The sequence below is a fragment of the Biomphalaria glabrata genome, chromosome 13 (genome assembly GCF_947242115.1).
Source record: "Biomphalaria glabrata chromosome 13, xgBioGlab47.1, whole genome shotgun sequence".
In the NCBI taxonomy this organism is placed as follows: domain Eukaryota; kingdom Metazoa; phylum Mollusca; class Gastropoda; family Planorbidae; genus Biomphalaria; species Biomphalaria glabrata.
This window is the reverse complement of record NC_074723.1, coordinates 3,700,818-3,727,235: the sequence shown is the minus strand read 5'-3', so window position 1 is coordinate 3,727,235 and position 26,418 is coordinate 3,700,818. Positions and strand designations below refer to the sequence as shown.

The 26,418-nt window shown below is 33.0% G+C and overlaps 1 protein-coding gene across 2 annotated transcripts in view; it reads left to right on the top strand.

Moving 5' to 3' along the window:
- Positions 1-14,090, top strand: part of LOC106062230 (carnitine O-palmitoyltransferase 1, liver isoform-like) — a 30,808-nt gene extending 16,718 nt beyond the window's left edge. For both annotated transcript variants that reach the window (XM_056007454.1, XM_056007455.1), the window contains exons 9-19: positions 928-1,059; positions 1,651-1,705; positions 3,757-3,886; positions 4,663-4,802; positions 5,170-5,268; positions 7,311-7,411; positions 7,606-7,762; positions 8,799-8,951; positions 9,736-9,972; positions 12,067-12,138; positions 12,851-14,090. In XM_056007454.1, the coding sequence (XP_055863429.1) occupies positions 928-1,059; positions 1,651-1,705; positions 3,757-3,886; positions 4,663-4,802; positions 5,170-5,268; positions 7,311-7,411; positions 7,606-7,762; positions 8,799-8,951; positions 9,736-9,972; positions 12,067-12,138; positions 12,851-13,087 (1,513 nt within the window). In that variant the 3' untranslated portion in view covers positions 13,088-14,090. The remainder of the gene's footprint in view (positions 1-927; positions 1,060-1,650; positions 1,706-3,756; positions 3,887-4,662; positions 4,803-5,169; positions 5,269-7,310; positions 7,412-7,605; positions 7,763-8,798; positions 8,952-9,735; positions 9,973-12,066; positions 12,139-12,850) is intronic.
- The last annotated feature ends 12,328 nt before the right edge of the window (positions 14,091-26,418 follow it).

The following is a 26,418-nucleotide window of genomic DNA, read 5'->3' as shown; positions in this document are numbered from 1 at the left end:
ACCAACTATCAATTAATGATGTGACAAATTTGTATAGATCGTCTGGGTTTGTTCTATATAATTAAATTCCTTGCTTCCAGTTTTTAAAGGATTTTAAAAATTACTTTTGTATAGCACAATGTCATGGTCCAATGTCTTTTTGTAGACCATTTGGGGGGTGGAGATTATTAGGAAGAAGTTTTCCGTGATGCCATTAACCGCTCAGCAAACACAACTTAGTTCAATTCTATATCTCCTCCTTCGTGGTCGATGATGAGCACATTTCTCATTTCCTATGGACTCGAAGATGACTGTAGACTCCAATCCTCGCTTTAAAAAGCCGGCCGCATACGTGGCTTGGGTAGGTTTGGTCAGTTGCAGATGGGCCTGCATCTTCTCTCAGCTATTTGTTGGTTCGGCGCTCTTTCACCCTGGCCATTCTTCTTGCTTCAAATCTTGAGACTACGAGACTCACAGCTTCACGCCATGAGGAGCGATCGAGAGCTAGTGCGAGGGAGGTCAATACAAGCGCTACAAAGACACTCTCAAGAGCTCCTTCAAGGAATGCGATATCGACATTCACGGTTCAATTCTAGTTTCAAACTGGACACCCCCAACCCTCCGAGTACAATATTAAAATACGCATCATGTGTTTGGGACCCTTTCAACTCAAGCAAACGGGTTTCCTGAATCAGCCAGGAAAACCACTCACTTAGCAGAGTTTAAAAGTCTTAAATTGGCATGCACGATTAGATTGATACGTGGTTACGCGCATGGCGTAATTATCTTATTTTACGAGGGAGCGTGACCAGCGTGACCAGTATGTAATTATAAGATAAAGTAAGATCTTTCCCAATTATAGATATAGATCCTAGGACTTAATATAAGGTCTGTTTTAAAGCAAATGCTTAAAATCTACATTGTACAAAAATGCTTCTTAAATTTTAGAGGTGCTAGCTCTCTTTATCAAATCCTATGTGTACGTGAAATGATTCTGTCCGGGACATTGGAACCTCTGACAATCAGACAGACAGTGCCTGTATGTATGGAGCAATACAGGAGAATATTTTCTACCACAAGGTAAAATTAGATGTGAATCTACTAGAGCTAAATCTATTAATGCCTCTTGAAATATTTTATTTAAAAAGTGACACAAACCGTAGAATGTTATTCAACGCTATATCCGTAATGAGCATAATTAATTAAGATGGGCTTTACCAGAATTAGTTTGGGAAGAGTCTTATTTTGGCTAAGGGGGGACAACTCTTTGGAAAACAAATATCGGTAAGGCGGTATGGGAGAGTATAAGCTTCTGAATTCAATTCCCCTTTAGCTGGTAGAGCTAGATCTAGATAATAGGTTCTTCCACTACTGTTAGAAACTTTTTTTTATTTGGCATTTTTTTTATTCATCTGGCCTAACCAGTGACTGCTATGGTCTAATACAACCATAATATTTGTTTTTAATGGCTTGAGACTCTCAGACTGTTGTGCCAGGTAAAAGAAAATACAATAAAAAAAGATGTTACTTAGAAAATTTACTCGGAATTACCAACACTCTGTCTGACTAAGACCTAAGACAAAAATAATTTAGAGTTTGAATTAATTTTTAAAATGTTTATTTTTTATATTGTTGAACTAAGCACTTCTCTACTTTAATTTTTTTTATTAGGATACCAGGGGAGGAAGTAGATACTATACAGACTTACCCTGCAAGCAAGTCACAAGTAAGTTTTTATTTGTCACAAAACTTTTTTCTAGGCTACTAAGGTAGACATAATTTTTCTGCTAGGGTAAATTAATTAGTTATTACAGCTCTCAACAAGATTGAGAAAAGCACAGTGTTCAATCGATATAATATGCATAGTGTTGGTTTGATCATTTAATCGTTTTGTCTACAAAATGAAAACTTTTTTTTTTTGACATCATGAAGTTGTAATTAGCTTTTGAGCTATAGAGCTCTCGATCTTGTGTCAATACTCACCATCACATTGAATGTCTCACATTCACATGGTTGTGGTGTATGCATCAAGGTTGCAAGTGAACTGTAAAAAAGAAAGTTTATTTCCTCATTGCCTTCTCGAAAATTCGACTTTTTATACAGAATAGTTGGCATGTTAGAAAGGAAAAATTTCTTATTTTATTCCAAATATGAGAGCTTTCAGTCTGAAAACCTATATTAAAAAATATAGAAGAGAGGCTTGCTTCAGTGGCCAAAATATCAGTCTGTTCAGTTTATAAGTTTGAAGCTTCAGGCTAAATGTATTATTGACTTTGGATTATAACGTGTAGTATTGTTTTATATAGATGTGTGAATAGAATTGAATGACAGACTTGGACTTTGCCGATGACATTGCACTACTCGGGTCTACAAATACATGCATACAAGAAATGACAGAGAGCCTAGATAGAGAGACACCCAACATTTTACCTCGGCATAAACTTGGATAAGTCTAAAATTGTGCGAGTGGGATAAAAGGCGAAGGTTGCCACTGTCAAACTTGGTGAGTCAGAGCTTGAAGAGTTGGGCAAGTTCACATACCTAGGCAGCATCATAACAAATGATAGGGATGCATCGTGCTGAGTAGGAAAGGCAGGGGGTGTTTTCTAAAGGCTGCAAATACACCTACTTGACACAATCATCATCCCAACAGCAACATATACATGCGAGACATGGAAGTCATCTGCCAAAATTGAGACAAGACTAACTGTGGCTCAATAAAGATGGTTAAGACCGATTTAGGAATCATTTATAGAGATCGAGTCTCAATGAAATCCTATGCTGAACTGGGAGTTAACCACTTAGTGATTCACGGGACAAGTTCTCCAACAAAATGATTTACACATACCAAGAGTTGCAATAACATGGAGGCCAATATGAGGAAAGTGCAAACAGGGACATCCTTGTATAACTTGGTGACACACTTTCATGGAGGAGCTCACAGCAGAGGCTTCAGACATTGTCAGTGACAGATCATTATGGGGACAGCTTGCCACCCAATGCTAAGAATGCTGCAGGAGGATTTAAGACTAAGTGTGTTCAATCGTTTTATGATTTCTATTTGAGGATAATTTTTATTTAATTTGTAAAGAGGAATTTATTCTGTTATCTCTTCACCTAAATAGAAATCCCAACTTACACCAGACTTTCTAGTTTCTCTTTTGACCTTTTGGACCTTGTGGTCTATAGGGCAGATGACGTAAAGGTCTCTGGCACACAGTTAGTCTTATCTTATCTTCTAATCTTATATAATACAGACTTTACTTCAAAAAAGAAGATGATAAGTCCTACACGTCATGCATCTAGTCATGCATGAGGTTGTTATGTGGTCAGCACAATGATCAACTGCCTTTACTTTTTCACAACTAATGTAAGGTACCCATTAGAGCTGGGTGGACGCAGAAGCACCCTAAAGATCCCAAAATTATAAATTCGGTTCTGAAGCCAAGCTCTTTAACACTCAGCCACCACACCTCTATTAGACTATCTAACTAATCAGATTTAATCAACTTCTGAAAATACAAATATCTATGCACAACCCAATTCCATTACAAATTTAATTGACAGCATGTACAGTATGGTCACCCATGACAGTTATTAAACAAAATTGCTTATGCCAATAAAGAAAAAAAAATATTTAAAAGCAAGAAAATAACTAATTCACTAATATTGAATATTCTATGTAGATGTTTACACACTAGTCATCTTAAAACTTTAGTGCTGCATACTCCATGTGAAAAACACTCCAGGAATTTTTCAATGTCATATTCATTGCAGCATATAATAGTTAGCAGACGTGGATTGTTGTACAGAGTAGAAATTCTTGACAAGAATGGCAACTTGATTGGTCCTTGTGGATTACAAAAGCTTTTGGAATGGATAGTTGAAGATGCTGACCTTCAATGCAGTAAGTTCTGTCTCACTTCAAATGTTTAGAAGATTAACCTTGTTTTCAAAGTTTCTCCTAAACTAGCTATAGTGTACATTGTAAAGAAACTAGACATTAGAAATATAGAGCCATGAGGTTTGTATTCAAATTTCACTAGAGCAACACCATTACTAAAATCACCAATAAAAAACACTTTATGTAAGGAGACTAAAGAGTAGAGTAAACATAATACATAAAACACTGAACCATAACAATTCTAATACAAAAACACAACTTTATAAAATACTCTAAAAACAAAGATAAATGCACATTTCTTGTTGATCCATATGTTAGGAAAAATTTGTTTAGGAGTCATTTGAGCATGGAACATGATGTCTGAATCAGCCACGAAAAACAATGACTTAGCAGAGTTTTAATCTCTAATTAATCCCTGATTAGATTAACACATGGATATGCATTGAATGTAATTATCTTCTCATTTGAAGGAACCTCTGTATTCTATAAGATAAGAAAGAAAAAAAAAAAGACCTAAAAGTCCAGATTAGCAACAAAATTTTTGTTTTGTTTATTTTACATGTTCCTTCAGAGTTGAAAATAGTTAACTTCCTAGTCCAAACCTCCCGCAGGATGACGGGGGATGGGAGTGGGCAGGGTTTGAACCCTCGACCATCGATAAATCTGAACGACAGTCCAGCGCGCAAACCGCACGACCAGGAAGCCAGGTTGTAAACTGTCAGATCCAATTCAGCCAATGAAGTGTAAATCAAGTAATCACTGTTGTTTTGTTCTTTTAGTTAATGTATCAGAATTTGAAAGATCCATCCCAGTGCTTACTTCAATGGACAGAACTCAATGGGCAAAAACAAGACAAGAATTTTTCTCTGATGGCATCAATAGAGAGTCTTTGAACTGTGTAGAATCAGCCATTTTATTTGTAAGTTGTACATTGTATTTGTTCCCACAGTCACTTTATTCATTTTAAAAACAGATATTTGTCTAATTATGTCCACAAATATAGAAATGTTTTTTTCTATACACTTTGAAAAAAATTTAATACTGGGTACTATAATAGGTATTATTTTACATAAAGAGTGCATTATAATTATTTCTAATATTGCTTTTTTAAAGACTGTCAAAGAAAGAGAACTGTATTAAAATGTTTATGTAAATTTCCTGGAGAGCGAAACATAACTTAAAATGTACCAGGTATATGAATCAATTTTAAGAAAAAACAACAACTTTAAAATACCCACCACTCACTGAGTAAATTATTTTTTATTTTGTAAATTTATTTTATCTAGTTATTTTTGGATACTGAAGCTTTCAGTGATTTGTCTTCAAGAGCGTCTCACCTTATCCATGGCAGAGCTGGGCAGTTTTGGTTTGATAAATCTTTACAGGTCAGCTTATTATGTTTTTAGCTTCATTTGTTGGCCAATGTATAGTGACATTTTTGTTTATATCATATTGTTGTGAACTCCTAGCCTATGACTTTGACATGGATACATTACATATGCAATACTTCAAGAAACACCAGGGATGCATCAGAAATAAGAAAATATTTAATAAAGAAGTAAGAATAAATTATAACTGTAGATAACGCCAACAAAAGCTGAATTCCTAAATATACATTAACTATCAGAACTGCCATATAATGGCTCCTACTATGCTATCACAAAACTCCGGTCCCCTGTCAACAATAACACAACTTCAAGCGCTGTCACTCTGTCCCAACCAAATGGACCAATGAAATAATAGTAAAATAATAAATAAACATAGAATTCTTTAAGTCTTACAACCAAGGTTCTATGACGTACCGTTTACAATATTATATACAAAACATAATCACCACACATATGACACAACAAACTGAAAGTTTTGTATCTATTTGCAAGTTACTTTTGATTTTTGATGAATGAAATGCAAAACAGATTTATTACAAACTTTTCCACACTTAGAAATAAACTGCAAGCATTCCCATTCCTTAAACTAATAAAACTACTTTCAGAAAGTTAAAATAAATTTCTATAGGGATATTACAAGGTATTCGGGGCACACTAAGACCTTCCTTCAGGGAAAAGAGAAAGTGATGGGAAGACAACTTAAAAGAAGGGACAGGCCTGTCATTGAAAGAGGTGAAAGACAGAGAGGAATGGAGAAAAATGGTCAACAAATCTTCTGTGGTGCCCCAATGGTCCAAGAGACTAAGGGATAGGTGAAAGAAAATAAAACAACACTCAAACAAAAAAATGTAAAAAAAAAAAAAAAAATGCCCACAACTTAAATATAAGCCTCTTAAGACTTACAGAAAAAGGACAGTGAGTTTTTTTTGTTTTTTTTTTTCACCATTTTCTAAGGTTTATGGAAACATATCTTTTTATGTAATTTCTTGATTCTATTTCCCCATTCTATAAATATTTATATAATATTGTTAAATTAATCATCATACCTCAGAGAAATCTGTTATTTTTTTAAATTTTGCATAGCCCAACTGTAATGCTTATAGTCTGGGTGAAGGGGTTATATGGGAAAAGATTTTTGTGCTGATTTGAGCCTGACAGCAAATAGAACTCATATCAAATTAGGATTTGAAATCGAGGCCTCTTGATAGAAAGCCAAGTGTTTACGCCACATCCTGCAAATATACCCCATCTCCTCCTTAAAAAAAAACTCATTAAACTATTAAAAGGTTGTTTTTTTTAATGTTCGAAATAACATCTGAGCAGTGTTTTACCTTTACCTATCCTTAGTCTGTTGGACTGTTGGGGCACCAAGCAAGATTTGTCGACCATCTTTCTCCATTCCTCCCTGTCTTTTGCCTTGTTTTAAACCTCTATCAATGCTGCATTCTTTTATGTTGTCCTCCCATCGCTTTCTCTGTCTGCCTCTTCTTCTTTTTCCTGGTACTGTTCCCTAAAGGAAGGTCTTTGTGAGCCCTGTGGATCTTGTAATATGGCCATATATTTTAAGCTTGCGTTTCTTTACAATAGTTAGCAGGTCATCATGGGGTCCGATTGCTGCAGTAATTAAAATCCTGTCTCTAATCTCTTGATTTGTGATGCGATCTTTGAAAGCGATGCCTAGGATCCTTCTGTAGCATCTCAATTCCATTGCTAGGATCCTCCTCTCTAGCTCTGCAGTCAGTGTCCAAGACTTGCAAGCATATAAAAATGTGGCCATGACCAGGGAGCGCATCAGTCTGATGCCAAGCCCTTGTCTTTCCAAATTATTTTCAGCTTTGAAAGGGCTGCTGTGGACTGTGCTATTTGAGCCAGTAGTTCGGGTTTTGTTCCCTCATCTGAGACAATAGCTCAGTGTACAAAAACATTATAATTTTATTATCAGTATAGTATCAATTTCTAAGTATAATTTCTTCTAAGTATAAATATGAATATGCTTATTTGTACCCATACATAACTTTTATCTATTCTTTTTGTCATAGTTGATAGTAATGGCAGATGGACACATGGGATTGAATTGTGAGCATTCCTATGCTGATGCTCCTGTGGTAGCCCATGTTATAGAGTACAACTTTACGTATGAGTAAGTTTTAGCCTCATGATAGAAAAAAATAAGTAAGTGATACTTGGCAGAATTTAAGTCATTGGTTAATATGCATGACTAGATGCATGATGCATAGGACGTAATCATCTTTTTTTTTTAAGTAACCTTTGTATTTTATAAGATAATATAATAATATTGTCTTGTAAATAAATATTTGTCTATGATATTCTTAGGATTTTATCAGAACTTTATGACTCAGAAGGGAATTGCACTGACATCCACAAAAATGGAACCCAAGAAAATCTGAAGTGTTCCCCAAGTTTACTGCAGTGGGAAGTCAATTCTAAGTTGTCTTGTGTTATAGATAGTGCTTGCAAACTAGCAAATAAGGTAAATATAACTAAGCACACACAAAAAAAATGGAAAAACCTAGCTATTATTTTAATTATTTCTGTAGAGATTTTATGGGTTTTTCATACATTTTCGAATATAATTTTAAAGTTTTTATTTAGTGTCATTAATGAGATTCTTATGCCAGTAATTGCATATAGTTTTTAAATCTTGTCTAATCATGTTTGTCCATTTACTTGACTGGATTATTATTATTGGTATTATCAAATGCCCACATTTTTGTGTATTAGATTATTGTCTAAACTTTTGCAACTTTTATTAATGTCAGTTATAAATAATTTATATCTGTGATTGATTTGTATTTTACAAAAACTTGTTTTCATTTCTTTCAAAATATTTAGACTTCAAAGGAGCAAATTAAAAAACCTGTTATAATCTTTCCATTGAAGAAAAAAACAACATTTTGTTGAGAAATGTATTTTTGTATGTATTATTCTTTTTGTGAGATTATCAACTGCAAAAATTTCAAATGATCATAACAGATTTTTCTTTTACAAAATCTCAAAAAGACAAATGTGTGAATAGCTAGTTCCTATCTGCAGAATACCAAAGGTGTTGAAAAGTGTTGCTTTTAGAAAGTAATTCTTGTGCACTTTCTAGCTATTTGGAATCTAAGTTTTTCTCCTTGTGCCATAAAATAAAGGAATGTGCCATAAAATAAAGGAATGTGCCATAAAATAAAAGGATATACTTGTGTTTGTAGAAATATGTATTTTAAAGTAGTGACATCTTGTTTGTTTTACATGTTTCAGATGTTCCTTCAGATTTTGAAGATAATTAGAACCTAGTATCATGTTAGTATCATGCATGGCACATGTCAGGAAGTCAACCAATTTAGGTCTTTCTCTTGCCGATAAGTTTCAGTCAATCACCTTACAACATAATGTTGTTATTAATTTGGGCCCTTTAAGATCTCAGACCTGTTCTTTCTTGAGAATTTCAATATTCTTATCAGACTATGCCAGTTTTTGTTTTTTTTTTAAATAAAATTTTTCCATTTTCTATTTTATGACAGAATAATACAGATCTTGACCTTTTGGTCTGTGATCATGAACAGTTTGGTAAGGGTGCCATTAAAAAATGTAAAATGAGCCCTGATGCCTTTATCCAAATGGCTGTTATGACAACACATAGAAAATTAACTGGTCAAGCTGCTCTTGTATATGAGGTAAACAGTTGAATTGAATTATTTCCTCTTAGAACTGACTAACTAAATAAACTTCCTTTCAACTTATTTTGTAAGGTATTTTTACTGTAAGGATTAAACCAAACATAAAATAAAATGCTAGACCTTTAGGTAACATTGTTTTTAAGCATTTTGGAAGTTGAGTAAAATGCTGACAGAGGGCTGACATTTTAGCAAAGTCTGTCGTGCAAACAGCAACCCTACATGATGAACTGTGCATTTACAAAAGTGTATGATCCCCAGCTGACACCCAATTGTTGGCACTTTGGTACGACAGTTATGATTCTTTCAATAAAGGCTCTGAGCTCCATAGGCAGCTAATTAGACCAGACTGAAAGGATTTATGGTGGCAACTTAATCGTGCAGAACAGGCCATCCTAGCCCACTTGCGCATCTGTCACTGTCCAATAGGTGCTTACTTCAGATGGTTCAGAGAGAATTACGACACACAGTGTCGCCACTGCTTCGAGGACGTAGAAACTATAGAACACATTCTATACGAATGTCGCATTCTGCATGAAGGACGATCGGGACAAAGATTTCAAAGATATGTGTGTGGCATTAGAGCTGTCCTTGTACGGGGGAAAGGTGACCTTAAAACTCACTGCCCGCTTCCTTTCATGTGCTCTAAGGGAGTAATTCTCAACATAGTTCATTACTAATGGGGTTTCTGGTTCAGTATGCTTAAAAATTTGAGTTTTTATATTTGCAAAATCTTGATATAAAATAAAAATAATAAGTTCAATTTAACTCTTTGTTTTCCCAGTCCTCCATGACTAGACTGTATAAAAAAGGCAGAACAGAAACAGTGCGCTCTCTAACTAAAGAAGCTAATGACTTTATTGTCAACTTTCTAAGCCCTGAAGTGTCTAAACAAGAAAAAAGACGTCTGCTCAGTATAGCCTGTGATAAACATTCAGATATGTACAAGGATGCAATGAATGGAAGAGGAATTGACAGGCATCTCTTTGCACTTTATATAGCCTGTCGGGGTTTAGGGAAGGTAAGTAGTTTGCCAGGTTATCTGCCTATTTTTTTTCAAAACTTAATCTAATTTTTATCTAAAATATATTTGACTGCTTAAGAGAAATCAGTTGTTTTATGTAATTTTATAAATTATAGACATATGTCTATCTTTCTTTTTAACTAATGGAAATAAGAACATTTTGTATAAGATAATTAAATTTAATCCAGTGTAAAAAAAAATTATTAATTGTTTACTCCTGTGTCATCTTCAAATATTTTATTGTCAAATACTGGCAAAATCAGATTTAGTATTTTCTGAAGAAATAATAGTTTTCCTTTCAGGTTTGATTTGATTTTTGGCACATAGGCACAATTAATTAATCCTTAAGCATTCCTTCCTCTATTTTTATATAGGTCAAGCACTTTAAGTTATACAAGTTTTAATCTAAGTATTAAAAACAGTTTATTCACAATTCAAGTAGTAAACATTTTGATTAGTTATTAATAAATATGTATTGTAAATATATATATATATATATATATATATATATATATATATATATATATATATATATATATATATAGATATAGATATATATAAGTACTTAGACCCAACTCAACTCACTTAGATCCTACTTCCAGGATAGAGCTGAGTACTTTCCCAGGATCTACACTATCAAACAGTAAAACAGTGTATTAAGGTTGTTTGTGCTAAAATATTTTGTTCTAATATCCTGGTATCTGAGGCAACCTTTCCTTTCTGGCCTTGCGGTCCATGGTGCAAATGATGTAAAGCTCATCGGTTTCTATTTCTGACTATCAAGAACTGTATCCTTCAGTCTGCACCAAGACTTTCAGAATTCCAAACTAATGTCAAGTAACTTTAAGAAATTGGTCTAATAAAAAAACACAAACAAAAAAAAATGCTCAAAGGCCTAATATTGTATAGAGATACAAATTCGTGATCTCCCAATTCAGAAGGAAGCAATTAACCACCAGTTCCTGTATTATGCCTGGAAGCGTTAAAGTATGACTTAAAAATGTCTAGTCTGACTTAAAAAGGAGATGTCTTTCAAAATTAGATGTTGAAATGTTTGCACTCTGTATGGCAGCCTTAAAAAGCTTGCTCCTCAGGGCTTGCAAAGACCTTCCTACAGGGAAGAGTAGGCCTACCAGGAAAAGAAGAGACAGAAAGTGATGGGAAGACAATATTAAAGAATGGACAGCCCTGTCATTGAAAGAGATTCTAGTCAAGGCAAAAGAGAGAGTAATGGAGAAAGTTGACAGATCATGTGTGGTGCCCCAACAGACTAAGGAATAGGTGAAAGTTCTTTAATGGTGGCATTGAATTAAGTCAGACTTGATGTAGAAGCCACTGCACTTTGTGAGTTTCGTTTACTATGACAAGGCTCACTAATGAAGCATTAAGCTAGATAAACTTCATCTGCTCTGGGTCTCCAATCTAGAATCTATAAAATATCTTTTGGTCACTTGTACCGATTGAAATACTTTTTGGATGGACTTAAAATTATAAGCATCTATGCTCCCACACTGTGAACAGAACATAATGCCAAATAAAAGTTCTGTAAAGAAAAAGCTATGCCTTTAAGCAAGCTGGAAGCTACAAAGAAACCTTTATTTATGGTTTTAATTTCACAAGGTACTAGGAAAACTGGTGGCCCCCACCTACTCTCAGTTGATGTAATCAAAAGGGATTTTAAGTGGGGGAGATGTGTTAATGCCTGGGACTACACTATAGGGAGAGAAGTGGTAGCAAGACAAACAACAGACAGTAAAGTAGCAATCATGTCAGCTGAAAGGAAGCTGAACTGAAAAAGATTGGCTCCTCCATTGCACAGTCAGGTTCTATTTTCACATGTTAAAAATGTGTGTGCCAATGCCTCTCCAAAACTGGGCTTTATAGCCACAGCGAGAAATTCTTCATGAGATGAGATGAGTCTTACAACTGAAGGCGTCAAATGATGATTGAATATATTTCTAATAAATCACATGAAATATTAGACTTAAAAGTGTGATATCAAAGCTGGACTGTATTTGATTTTGAGTTTTTTTTAAAGGCAATAACAAACAAAATAAAAACTTTAAAATATTTCATTAACTTTTTTTTCAGAATCCTGAATTTCTAAAGAAATATTTATCAATTCCTTGGACTTTGTCAACCAGCCAACAGCCTCAACAACAGGTAAACATATATAATTATTTGTTCAAAGACATCTTACAGACTTTTAACTGTTTTTTTTTTAAATTGCTTTTGTAAATCTAAAGCCAGTGATATTTTTGGATTTAAAAGGTCCTAAGCCAGCGGTTCTCAACCTTTTAAGCTCGGTGAGCCCTTTTACAATCCCCCACTCTGCCGCGACCCCCCCCCTACACACATATACAGCAATAGAAGAGTAGACAATAACAATCCATAGTAGAGTTTTGAATTTAGGCACATCAGCACAAGGCAAATAGTCAATCGACCCCTAAGAGGGTCACAACCCACAGGTTGAGAACCCCTGTCCTAAGCTATTTGAGATATGTGGACCTTTATTAGTCCAGATATTATATGTCAGGGCAAACTATTTCTTGGGGCCTTAAGCTATAGATTGTGTTGCCTATTGGTAAATCCAGTCTTGTGTATAGTACATCTTTCATGCTTATAGTATGCTCGGTGCTCTATGGTCCAATCTCTTTTTTTCACCAGTGGGGAGAGGAGGTATATGGCTACATAAATGAATTTCAATTTAATCCTTAGATATTTAAATTTACTTACCAGGATTTAATGCAAATGAGTTTTCACCAAACATAATTTATATGCATTTGTGACACAGTCCAGTGCGATATAGTCACAAGAGGTTGAGTGTGAAGTTATGATTTATAATTAGGTGTCATAATTATTATTTTATTTTTAGATTTCATGGGCACCATCATGCACCGATCTCAAGTTCAGTCATCTCTTATGTCCTGGAGGTGGCTTTGGCCCAGTAGTTCCCGATGGTTATGGCATATCTTACATGGTACCTGGCGATCATCGAATATTCTTTCACGTCTCTTCTTGGAAATCTTCAGATGGAACCAACTCTGCCCAGTTCATGCAAGCGCTCATCGAAACTATGAAAGAGCTTAAAGATTTGTTTGCTGACAGCTGAAGATACACAGTTGTTTAGAATTTGAATTAGTGTGAACCTTCTAGTATACCAATAATTTCAGTATGAAACACTGGACAATACATTAATGCAGTTAGAATGTACACTGCAATGTGCTATATTACTTTTAAAATGTTATGGGAAAAAACTTAAATCTGAATTTAAAAAAAAATATTTCACTTACTATGTTTGAAATAACTAAATATTCTAACTATAAATGTTATTTATAATTGTTTCAAGAATTGAAATAAAATAAAAATTATGGTAGACCAAATCATAAGTCATGCTATGGGATTTCTTCCCATTTTCTAATGGCTTTATTATGACATTTCATTTTTTGTTATGATGATAGATGATGAACAATTTAAATAAAAGACTTTTTCATTTTAAATTAAAATTTCTACTTTAAAAAAGAATTTTGTGTGCAATAAATTTCTGAACATTATCTATCTCAAATATTCATCCTTTCTTCCGAGATGTCATTCCTAACTATATAAGGAGAACTTTAATATCTAGCAACCCCAAGCTATGTTCTTCATTGCAATAAATAACTTCAGATTAATAATAGGAAACAATTTCTATAAATACACTTTTTTTTTTACTAAGTGCAAGAAATTTTTAATTGCAAATGTTTAGTTGTTTTTTTTTTTCAAAAAATACAAAAATGTAGGTCTTTTAGAAAGTGAAGTGAATAATGAATTAGTTTTAAATACCATCATGTCATATTTTTTTGTAAATTCCAACATGAAATTTTTCCAGAAAAATAGATATTTGGTACACATCCATTTTCATTTCATTGTAAAATGCCAAAGACCAAAACTAAATGTTGTGATTGGTTTAGCAAAACAATGTATATGTACATCTCTGTGCAAGATATGACACATTTCTTACCCAATGTGGGTTTTTATGTCATTTAAAATTGTTTCATCTAAGATTTACAGCCTGTCTGCTGTTCTTTGACTTACAGAATTATGTTACTCATATAACTTGTGTGCAATACAAATGCTTTAGATGATTTGATTTCACTGTAAATATCTTAATGATAAATAATCTTATGGCATGATTACCTCAAAACATTATTGATCAAGGGCCCAACTGTACAAATAGGAAGATTACCAGTAGAACAACTGAGTAGTAGAAAGCAATAATTTTATGTAATGAACCTTGACATATGGTGAATTTTATATTTATTATAGTCTTTTGTTAGTGAAATAATCTGTTCTGGGTTGGTTCCAATTTGCAGCTAATTTGTGGTGTGCTAAATATGAAATTCTAATGTATTTGTTGTTTTTATGAAAAGGTGGTGAGCTGTTTCACCCTAATACTGTGAAACGGGATTCAGCTCAAGTGTAATAAAAATTCACTTTTTCTTTATGTTCATATAAACTTAACTCTAGACCATAAACTAATGATTCATTTTCTAGCACTTCATCTAGTGATCAATGGATTTCTTTCAAGTCTTCAGTGCTAAATTGTTTCAAAGTCATCAATAGAAATAGTTAAATCCCAGAGCCATACTATAGCCTTACTTATATTGCCATTTAGAAATAGTTGATTCCCAAAGCCTTTATCTTCTGCCCAATCTACTAAGTCTAAAGGCTAAGATATAGTGAATGAACTCTTCTGCCATTCACTTTTTGTCCAGAAACTAATCAACTGACTAGAATTAAAACATGCTTACTGGCCTTATTATATATATTTTTTTAGGTTAAATTGGAAAATAGCTGGTCCCTGACAGACTCAATTGTTCTAAGCATTGTTCTTTCATGAATATCTGCAGTTGAATGAAGGACATTAAGGCGTTCCGATTAACTTATATCTATCTATCTTTCTATATATATCAATATCTTATTACATCTGCTGAAAAGTTAAATGACAACATTATTATATGTATGTAATGTGTTCAGTTAAAAAAAAAGTTATGTATAAAAAGTAAATAAAAAAATCAAGAACAATCTTTTTATTTTGTATTTATTGTTGAAGCCAGTTATAATAATCTTTATTAACCAACCATGAAGAGATTAGGCTTACAATTTGTGCATCAAAAATAATTAATAAAAACAAAAAATATACATTCACACTGGTTTCACTCAAACGTTATTCTATTCAATGATTTGATTGCCAGGGAAACAAGAGTTTTTGTGTCTGTTTTTTGTAAACAGTATCTTATATCTCCTTTGAGATGATAAAATATAAAAAATTATAGTCTGGAGTTTTTTTTTTATTTTTAAAATCTTTCCAGCTCTATTCTCACAATCAATTACTCCATTCTCAAATTTATGAACATTTTGTTTTTAATTTAAAAAAATTTATTTAACACTGAATTAAAAAAATTCTTTTAATTTCTCAGTTCATTCAGAAAAACCATGCAGGAAGATGAACATATGCACCGGTACATAGTTATAAATACTTATATTTGAAAAAATTTACACATATCAACGAATAAGATTCCTCTATGACACTCTCACCTTCAGTGATTGTGTAGTAACACAAGTTTGTCTGGTTAAAAGCAAAAACATTGTTAAACATTTGTTTAAGCCATGGAATTGAGTTCATTCACATTCCTAACAAAGTTCTATATTTAGAGTGACTTCCTGCTTTCAGACACTTGGGTTAAATTTTGTGGCCTAAAATGTAACCATTAGCTGTACTTTGTTTTGTACTAACAGTATGATATTGATATAAAATGTGTCCCTTACTCCTTATCTCAATGTACACTTGAATGTGACATTAGAAAGTTTTTATTGCCACTCTTTGCCCAGTTAAAAAAAAATCACTTTTGTAGACCCCAATCTTTATAAGAGACGGATGATATAAAGAACATCTGTTTATATAGCCAGTATAACAACCAACCACCTGTACTTTTCCCCAGCTAATGTCTGGTACCTAAATTGAGTTGGGGGATTCAGGAGCATCCCAAATATTCCAAAATTCAAAATTCCAGTCTTCACCAGGATTTCAACCAGAGACTCCTAGGTTTGGAAAATATTAAAAATATTTTTTGGCTTTCATGTTATTTGTCTTTTTCAGCATTATTAACCAAACACCAGAAAGAGCAAAATAAAACATGTCACATTTTACAAGGATATACATTTGATGAAGATATTAACAGAAATAGCCTAATACTTGTGCACAATATTAATTAACACATTGACATACAAAGAAAATATTTACATATTTACATACATATTTATAAGAATATTTATACATGTTTACATCACAAAGACATTTAAAAAAAAATTCTTATGAGTTGATATTAAAATTACCTGATTGTGAATATTTGTGTACCTTTGGCTCTGTTTCATGGGGGTAATGGATACCTTTATTCTCAGGTTATGCTACAAAAAGTTGCCCAATGCAACATGAATAATAACAAAGCAAATGATGGCCCTATAAATATTGGAGCTGATATGCCATCCCGTCTTTGGGATAATTAGAAACATTAAATATATAGCTATTTAATTTGTTAATTTTCAAATATTTGTTAGAAATATGGTAGCAGACACACAAAGAAAAGATTTGTTTTTACAAATTTATTTTGAACAAAGGGGAATAATTCAGAATTTTAAATTAAGATTATGATTCTTAAGACTTTATAATGAGATTATGATTCTTGAAGAGCATATGCTAGAATGTTGAAATTTGGCAAACAGACTTATTTTGCACTAAAATAAACAAACCAATTCCGTTTTTCAGTCCACTAGGGTAAATCATGGAAGGGGGTGTCAAAACGTCATTTATAAATGGGTCGTGCTAAAATCAAAGACTTCAACATTTCTTTTATTGGCCAGCATGGACAAAGACATTATTGAGTATATGTCCATTCTTTCATTGGCCAGCATGGACAAAGACATTATTGAGTATATGTCCATTCTTTCATTGGCCAGCATGGACAAAGACATTATTGAGTATATGTCCATTCTTTTATTGGCCAGCATGGACAAAGACATTATTGAGTATATGTCCATTCTTTCATTGGCCAGCATGGACAAAGACATTATTGAGTATATGTCCATTCTTTTATTGGCCAGCATGGACAAAGACATTACTGAGTATATGTCCATTCTTTTATTGGCCAGCATGGACAAAGACATTACTGAGTATATGTCCATTCTTTTATTGGCCAGCATGGACAAAGACATTACTGAGTATATGTCCATTCTTTTATTGGCCAGCATGGACAAAGACATTATTGAGTATATGTCCATACTTTTATTGGCCAGCATGGACAAAGACATTATTGAGTTATATGTCATCATGAAAATATGTATGGACATGAGAGAAAAAAACAAGCCAAAAAGTTGGTCAGGATTAAATGGGTTAAAGCTGATGTTAAGAAACCATGAATGAATACTGTAATAGTCTGCTGATGGCAGTAAGTATTGTCTGCATGTTTACTTACAGAACTGAGCTCATGTTGAATGAGTGAACTGATCAAGTTAGCTTATGAAGAACTGATTCAGAAAAAAAGCTTGTGGTTACAGAGGAATGAAATTTAGAGTTGTATCCTAATACCGACCCAGACCAGATCAACACACAGACAAATGACCACAATTATTACTCCCCTTTAAAACCTGTGTTAAAGACACAATTTTTACTGAATATAATTGATTTTATAAGCATTTTTATCAATTCTTATTTATGAATTAGGTATTTGTTTTATACTAATTGTAATAATTAGTGGTAATACAAATTTACAATTACGACATATTGATTTTGTAAATTGTTTTAATTGTTGTTTTGCTTAGGATCATAACTATGCAGCTTCGTGCCCGAGAATACTGAACCGTAAACTTGATTGTGCAGAGAATAAAGTTGTAGAACTGAGGAAACAGTTGAAAAGTTGTAAGCAACTTCAAACATATTATAAAGGAAGAGTCAAATCATTACAAAAGGAATTAAAAGAAAAACAAAACTCCTTGCAAAAGAACTGACAAGTCGACTTAAAATGTTTAATGGTAACTGTTTCATAAATATTTCAATAATTTTCAGAATCATAAAAATGATATTGATACATTTTTTATTATCAAATTATAGTTAATTATATATATATATAAATATAATTTAATTTATATTTTGTTATATTTCAGAACTTCCGTTGCACTTATTTGTTAAAGCAAAAGGAAATGCACCATACAGTGATGAACAGATTTCATTTGCCTTAACTTTGCACTATTATGGACCCAAGGCTTATGAGTAACTGACCACAAAATTTCATCTTCCCTCAAACAGAACCTTAAGAAGGTATATGTGTTGAGCATGCTTAGATATTGAAAACATCTGCATTTACCCAAATCAACAATACCTTGATAAGAAAATAAACGATTTTAAAATTATTTTTTAATTTACAACAGTGCTAAACTTTGATGATTCTAAACATTTTATATATTAATGTTATATTATAAAGCAGTAGGATAAAAGATTTACTTTTCCTATTTTCTCAGGAGAATATCCAAAATTGATGGCTCTCCAGGAATAAACAGATGCATGATAGAAGCATTGGAGCAACTTGTGCTAGGCAATCCAGAAATTACACCAATGTGGCTTGCATGTTAGATGCAATGTCTTTAAAAAAAACACATTTGCTATGATGCACTGTGACATAATGGGGAGTTAATTATTTTTGAGCTATTGTTAAGACTAAAGTGATTCCCCTTACGAAGTTTATATAAGGGCATGTAGACCGTGTTTAGTTGCAACTTGCTCCTGAGTTACAGGCTTGACCACTGGACCTGTGTTGTGAATTGTATTTTTTTCTGTTATTGGTCGTGTGTCTTGGGGAACTCGGGAGAAATGTGCCCTGCTCTGGAGATCTTTGGGGTAAGTATATCTTTAGTCATTATTGTATTGTATATAATGTATTAATCAGTAGATATAGCCTCAAATGATTTCCAGGCAGTATGTTTTACCCTGATGTTCTGCATCCTGGGGTACTCCCAAATGTGACTTTTTTATAGACTTGTCTCTGAGGGATTCAACTCTGTATTTAATCATCAGATAGTCTTTACCGAACGGATGTCTATAGGTGGGATTCTATGAAGCTGTAGGCTCATAGGTTTCCCTGACGCTTATATTTCATCATGACCTTTTTGTTTTTTTGGCTAAAAGTGGCTGTGTCAGCCTGAAGCCTGTAACCCAGTGGCCAAAAGTGGTCATGTGTTGACCTGAGGCCTGTGACCTTCATTTTTCTACACTGATAAGTGATTTCCAGAATGTGACGATAGTGTATATATTAAATGACTAGGGCGGTGTGCCATACAATTTTTGAGTGTATCTTTTGTTTATTTTGTATTGAGAAGGCCAGAGAGTTGATGGCCATTTATTTTACTCATGTAAATAAACTTTGTATATATGTTTACCTGCGACTTAATTCTTGTGTTGCATACATTAGTTTAATTGTATACCTAGAGGTTATACTTTATAACCTAGGCAGTGCAAGTAGGGGCCAATATGCCACTGGACGAACTTGCCAGCACACCTTTAACACTGATCTGTTGACCTAAAATGCCTAAATCTAGCTATAATTCTCATTGAATATTTTTATATACCCGCTAAAAGGTAATGTGAACTGATCATATAGGTTCATGAATCCTCTTTAGGTCACATGCACATAACAAAATTATTACTGGCTTTGTGAATCTCGGACACCAACATGATAAAGAAGAATTGGAAGCAACAGAAGCTCTTGTTGTACTTATAGTTGGTTTAAGGGGAAACTGGAAAGCTCCTATTGCCTATTATTTCACTAATTGCATTGGTGCAGTCACACAAAAGCAGATACTGCTAGACATTTTATCTGAGCTCCACAACATTAGAATGAAAGTATGGACATTAACAATGGATGGACATCCTGGAAATTTCTTAACATGTGAGCTTTTTGGATGTAAATTGAAAAATGTTCAATCTCTTGAGACAGCTTTCATAGATCCTTCATCTGGTAATAAAATTAATATGTTTTAGGATCCATGCCATATGATAAAACTTACAAGAAATGTTTTTGCCATGTCTGAAAACATTATTTGCAATGATGGAGACATGTAGTACATTGAAACTCTCTCCAAGAAAATTGTGGTTTATCTATTGCCAACAAACTCACTTTAAGACATACACAGTTTAAAACCCAGAAAATGAAAGTAGCTCTAGCTGTGCAAGTGATAAGTGCTTCAGTAGCTGACGCTTTGCAATACTTACATGAAACTGGGCAAAATGCATGTGACAATGGACTCACTTTTTGATGTATTAAACTCTAGAAATCTGCACAACAAAAGTTTCAAGTCACCTATAAATGCAGAGAACTGGCCAGAAAAAGCTCCATTTTCTAGAAGCTACAAAAACAAATTCGCTGTCTTTGAGAACTTCTGATGGTCGCTTTCTTTACCAAACAAAACATTTTGATGTAATGTAATATAATAAATATTTTTACGAAACATAAATTTTTAAGGATATTTTTTGAAATCATTAATGAATATGAATTTTTTACTCTTTATATTAGCATTATTTTTGTTTATTAAATTTTTTTTTCATGTATTATTTTTTTTTATTCAGACACACTGCCATAACTGGCTTCTTAATAAATATTGAAAGCCTGGTTGCTCTTGTACCACAACATCTTATGGTTCAACATTTTGTTCTAACGTACAAAGTTTCACAAGACCATCTGGAGCTGTCAGGATTGAGTTCTGGTCAGCCTGGGTCTCCTGTTTACTGTAGAGGAGAAGGGGGGCAATTCAGGTTGTTGACTTCAAAACTGTTATTGTTTTGGATTGTTTTACTTGGTGAGCTATTTTTGTTGAATATAATGTAACTGATAATAAGGCAGTGTGGTTTTGTTCCTAGTCCAGGACAGTTGGACTTTTGGATATAGATATAGTCGAAGTGTAGACTCTAATTATTTTTCTGTGTTGTCACTATTCACTTTATGGAATATTAAGCTGTTATATTTTTAATTGATACTGGATATTTCAAATGTCTGAACTGATTCTGTATTATAGTACAGATAATGCAATAAACATGTTATATGTCTGTGAGTTGGCATTCTGAATCTTTATTCTGTCGTTGTATGTGTCATTATGGTATTGCCCAGGACTTGGGTACATTTAGTAATACACATACGTATATTAGAGAGAAAATGAGTCTTGATGCTATTTATTCAATGCAGTAAGAAAAGCTGGTAAGTTAAATGAAAATCAAAACTATATTTTCTCCATATTATGTTGGTACATAATTTTATTTGTGATTTCATTTAGATTACAATTATAAAATGCAAATTTATGAAAAATAATCAATTATAACTTTTATATTTGTAGGTGGCTGGAGCAACAACCCTAATGTTAGGCAATTTCAAGCTATATTTAAGAAAATCCTTGTTCGATGTGGTGTTCAACCTGGAAAGACGAGCAATGTATCTTTATCGGACAGTTCAGACCTCACAACTCCACCATTGGCAAAGTCAGAAATGGTGATGAGTGAAGATTTATTTGTAAATGACCAGTCTTTTTTGTCTGAGCACGATTACTGTTCAAATTTCAACATCAACTATAAATACACAATTGAACAGATTGTTTCAAACATAGCTGGTTGGGTTGTTAGAAAAGCCATGAATGTGGTTAAATGTTCCACATGTAGAGTATTATTAGTATGTGTTGAAAAGCCCAGATTTAATAACATCAGTCCCACTTCTTTTGGGTCATATGTACTAATAACATCAGTCCCACTTCTTTGGGTCATAAGTACTAATAACATCAGTCCCACTTTTTTGGGGTCATAAGCACTAATAACATCAGTCCCACTTCTTTGGGGTCATATATACTAATAACATCAGTCCCACTTTTTGGGGGTTAGAGGTACTAATAACATCAGTCCCACTTCTTTGGGTCATAAGTACTAATAACATCAGTCCCACTTTTTTGGGGTCACTCTTTTTAAAGATTAAAAAATTACAGGACAATATTAGTGAGGTTCAGTTATTGTTGAAAGATCATGTATTTTCCTTTTGCAAATTTGAAATGGCAATTATCTTACAGGTTTTTCAAAAGAATATGTTATAATACTTTTTGATTTTTTTTCAGTTAGAAGAAGCACTTGAATCCAAGACCAACATCAGTCCCACTTGTTTGGGGCCAGATGTACTAATAACATCAGTCCCACTTTTTTAGGGTCAAATGTACTAATAACATCAGTCCCACTTTTTTGGGGCCAGAAGTACTAATAACATCAGTCCCACTTTTTGGGGTTCAGAAGTACTAATAACATCAGTCCCACTTTTTTGGGGTCAGAAGTACTAATAACATCAGTCCCACTTTTTTGGGGTCAGAAGTACTAATAACATCAGTCCCACTTTTTTGGGGTCAGAAGTACTAATAACATCAGTCCCACTTTTTTGGGGTCAGAAGTACTAATAACATCAGTCCCACTTTTTTGGGGCCAGAAGTACTAATAACATCAGTCCCACTTTTTTGGGGTCAGAAGTACTAATAACATCAATCCAATTGGAGATAATAAGGAAAATATTGAATATAGAAACACCTACACCAAAAAGCAAATTAAAAGTATATTGACATTAGTAAATCTTTATATAGAAAATATATAAGGAATCTAGCAGAAATGTGTATTTTGGGTTTTTGGCACATCGCACAATTTAGGCCATGTTGTGCCCGACTGGCAGAAATTGTAAATCCATTAAATTCCCATAGAAAAGGGAAAACACAAAAAGTTATATGTAATAAAAAGCGCTTAGAAGATATTGATAAGATTAAGGACATAGTAAGTAAGGAATTAATGTTGAGATTACCAGATTATAATAAAAAATTTTATGTAACTACAAATGCATCTGGAAATGCAATTGGTGGGTGTTTAATGCAGATGTATGAAAACTTACATCCAATATTATGTGTGAGCAGAAAGTTATCTGACACAAAAAATAAATATAGAGTGACAGAGAAGCACTAGCAATAATATGGGTCATTACTAAGTTGGACAACTATTTGGTATCAAACAGATTTACTTTGTTGACTGATCATAAACCTATTCAATTTATTCAACAAAATTGTACTCAGAATAGTAGAGTATACAGGTGGCTTTTGGGTAAAACTTCCCATCGAAGGCTCCTTTTTAAGATTGTTATTCAAGTGACAGTGCCACACTGTCATCAGGTCACAAAGACCTCTACATCTATTATTAATCTATTTCTAGAGATACTTTTATTGTTTTGATATGATTTTTTAATTAATTTAAGTAGATATAGATTCTAGATCTATATTTAGAATATATACTATAGTGACTAGAGCCAGCTTGACCTCTCTGTATTACTCTAGTAGGCCTACTCTAGTCAGATCTATCAAGATTCTAAATTCCAGAAATAGATCTAGATCTAGAGAGTAGAGTTTATGTCTCATGAAAGTAATGAAATAGTAAATTTAGTAAGTCAGATCTATTTCTAGATATAGATATATTACTATAGATTATAGATCTAGATCTATATAGATCTCGTAAATTCTAGCACTAAATCTAGCTTTAGATTAGAATCTAGATTTAGAATAATCTAGTCTAGATCAGTAGTGATCTTTATATATATTAGTTAATCTATTTCTATATCTTGCCATTACAACTTATTTAGTAGTTTCTACCTTGGGATCTAGACTATTCTAGTCTAGTAGATTTAGCTTTTTAGGTTACATCTAGTGCTCTAAATTTAGAAATATAAAATTATTCTAGGTTCTATTTTATAAAACTTTTATCTAGAAAATTAAAACATGAATTTATTTTTCCGACAGCAGAAAATATATTTTTTTTCCCCTAAACTAAGCCCAAAGTTAAAAGAGCCAAAACATCGTACATTTTTAGGTAATGAAATTCTGTCTTGACCCTTCTTTATACACATATATATTATTAAGTGTTTTATTATAGTTGCATATAGTTAGTAAAATATTATATATGGCGGAACAGGTCTCTTCACCAAACAACAAAAATGGTTATAAAGCAGTGGTTCTCTCCACACTTTTGCATGGCTCTAAGCAGTGCCGCCTTAGGCATAGGCAAACTAGGCATATGTTTATTTATATATTTTTTTTAGATTTATTATTATAGACACATAAAACATCATCCTTTTTTTTTCAGTGCATCAGTTGCAGAACCACAAAGAAGTAGGAACATCTTCATGTGATAGGTGCAAACAGAGCTAAGCACAGAAGACATTTATAATGTACTCTTTTTAAAGATTAAAAAACTATAGGACAATATTAGTGAAGTTCAGTTATTGTTGAAAGATAATGTATTTTCCTTTTGCAAATTTGAAATGGCAACTATAAAAAAATCTTACAGGTTTTTCAAAAGAATATGTTATAATACTTTTTGATTTTTTTCAGTTAGAAGAAGCACTTGAATCCAAGACAAAATTTGCTTGTCTCTCAAAGATAAATCTTTTTTTTTTATTATTATTTTTTAATTGTTGCTTAGATTGAGACATGGTCTGACAATTAGAGTTTTGTCTGCCATGTTTCAAATAAGTATAACTAATGTGTATTGTATTGTCAATAAATTGGTAACCATTCTTTATGCCAAAGCAAAGTCAGTCAATATTCGACCGTCCGGAAAAAAAATAAAAGCCTTTATGCCACTTGTTTTTCAAACAATTTTTCCAACTTGCAGAGTTATCATTGATACAGCTGAGTTTTATATCCACAAACCCATAAATCCAACATAACAGCAAGAAAGTTTTAGCACATATAAAAACCATAATACACTAAATCATTGATAGGAAAAGCTCCTAATGGAGCAATTTCTTTTATTTCTGGATGGGTAGCATATCTGATAAAGAAATAACATTACGAAGTGGCATTTTGGAAATGTTGAAGGAAATACTGCTTTAGCAGATGGGGATTTACAGTTTTGGAACCAGAATTCCATCAGCGTGAATTGTCTCTTTTTACACCTTTCTTTTTAAAAGATAAAATTCAATTCCCTATGGATGAAAGAAGTGAGAACAAAAAAAATAACATTACAAAGTGACATTTTGGAAATGTCACAGGAAGGAGATACTGTTTTAGCAGACAGGGGATTTACAGTTTTGGAACCAGAATTCCATCAGCGTGAATTGTCTCTTTTTACACCTTTCTTTTTAAAAGATAAAATTCAATTCCCTATGGATGAAAGAAGTGAGAACAAAAAAATTAACATTACAAAGTGACATTTTGGAAATGTTACAGGAAGGAGATACTGTTTTAGCAGACAGGGGATTTACAGTTTTGGAACCAGAATTCCATCAGCGTTGTCAGGACTGAGTTCTGGTCAGCCTGGGTCTCCTGTTTACTGTAGAGAAAAGGGGGGCAATTCAGGTTGTTGATTTCAAAACTGTTATTGTTTTGGGTTGTTTTTATTTGGTGAGATGTTTTGTTGAACACAATGTAACTCATGATAAGGCAGAGTGTGTTTTTTGTTCCTAGTCCAGGACAGTTGGACTTTTTGGATATATATAGTCTAAGTGTAGACTCTAACTATTTTTCTGTATTATAATGCAAATAATGTAATTAAACATGTTATATGTCGGTAAAGTGGCATTCTGAATCTTATTTTGTCATTGTATGTGTCATTATGGTATTGTCCAGGACTTGGGTACATTTAGCATGACACATACATATATTAGAGAGAAAATGAGTCTTGACAAGCGTGAATTATCTCTTTTTACACCTTTCTTTTTAAAAGATAAAATTCAATTCCCTACTGATGAAAGGAGTGAGAACAAAAAAAATATAAAAAATAACATTACAAAGTGACATTTTGGAAATGTCACAACAAGAAGATACTGTTTTAGCAGACAGGGGATTTACAGTTTTGGAACCAGAATTCCATCAGCGTGAATTGTCTCTTTTTACACCTTTCTTTTTAAAAGAGAAAATTCAATTCGCTACGGATGAAAGAAATGAAAACAAAAGAAATAACATTAGAAAGTGACATTTTGGAAATGTTACAGGAAGGAGATACTGTTTTAGCAGACAGGGGATTTACAGTTTTGGAACCAGAATTCCATCAGCGTGAATTGTCCCTTTTTACCTTTCTTTTTAAAAGAGAAAATTCAATTCCCTACTGATGAAAAAAAGTGAGAACAAAAAAGTATCTTCACAACGTTGTCATGTTAAGTGAGCAATAGGTCCATAAACAATGTTAAAATACTAGACAACACTATTCTATGCTCACTTAAAACTTTTGAAGAAATATATTTTGATTGTGCATTTCTTTGCAATTTTACTGAAAATCCTCTGATATGTTCAAGTAATTTAACTTTGTGATTTGAAGGCATGTGAACATCAAGTGTGATGCTATCTACTAATAAATAAAAG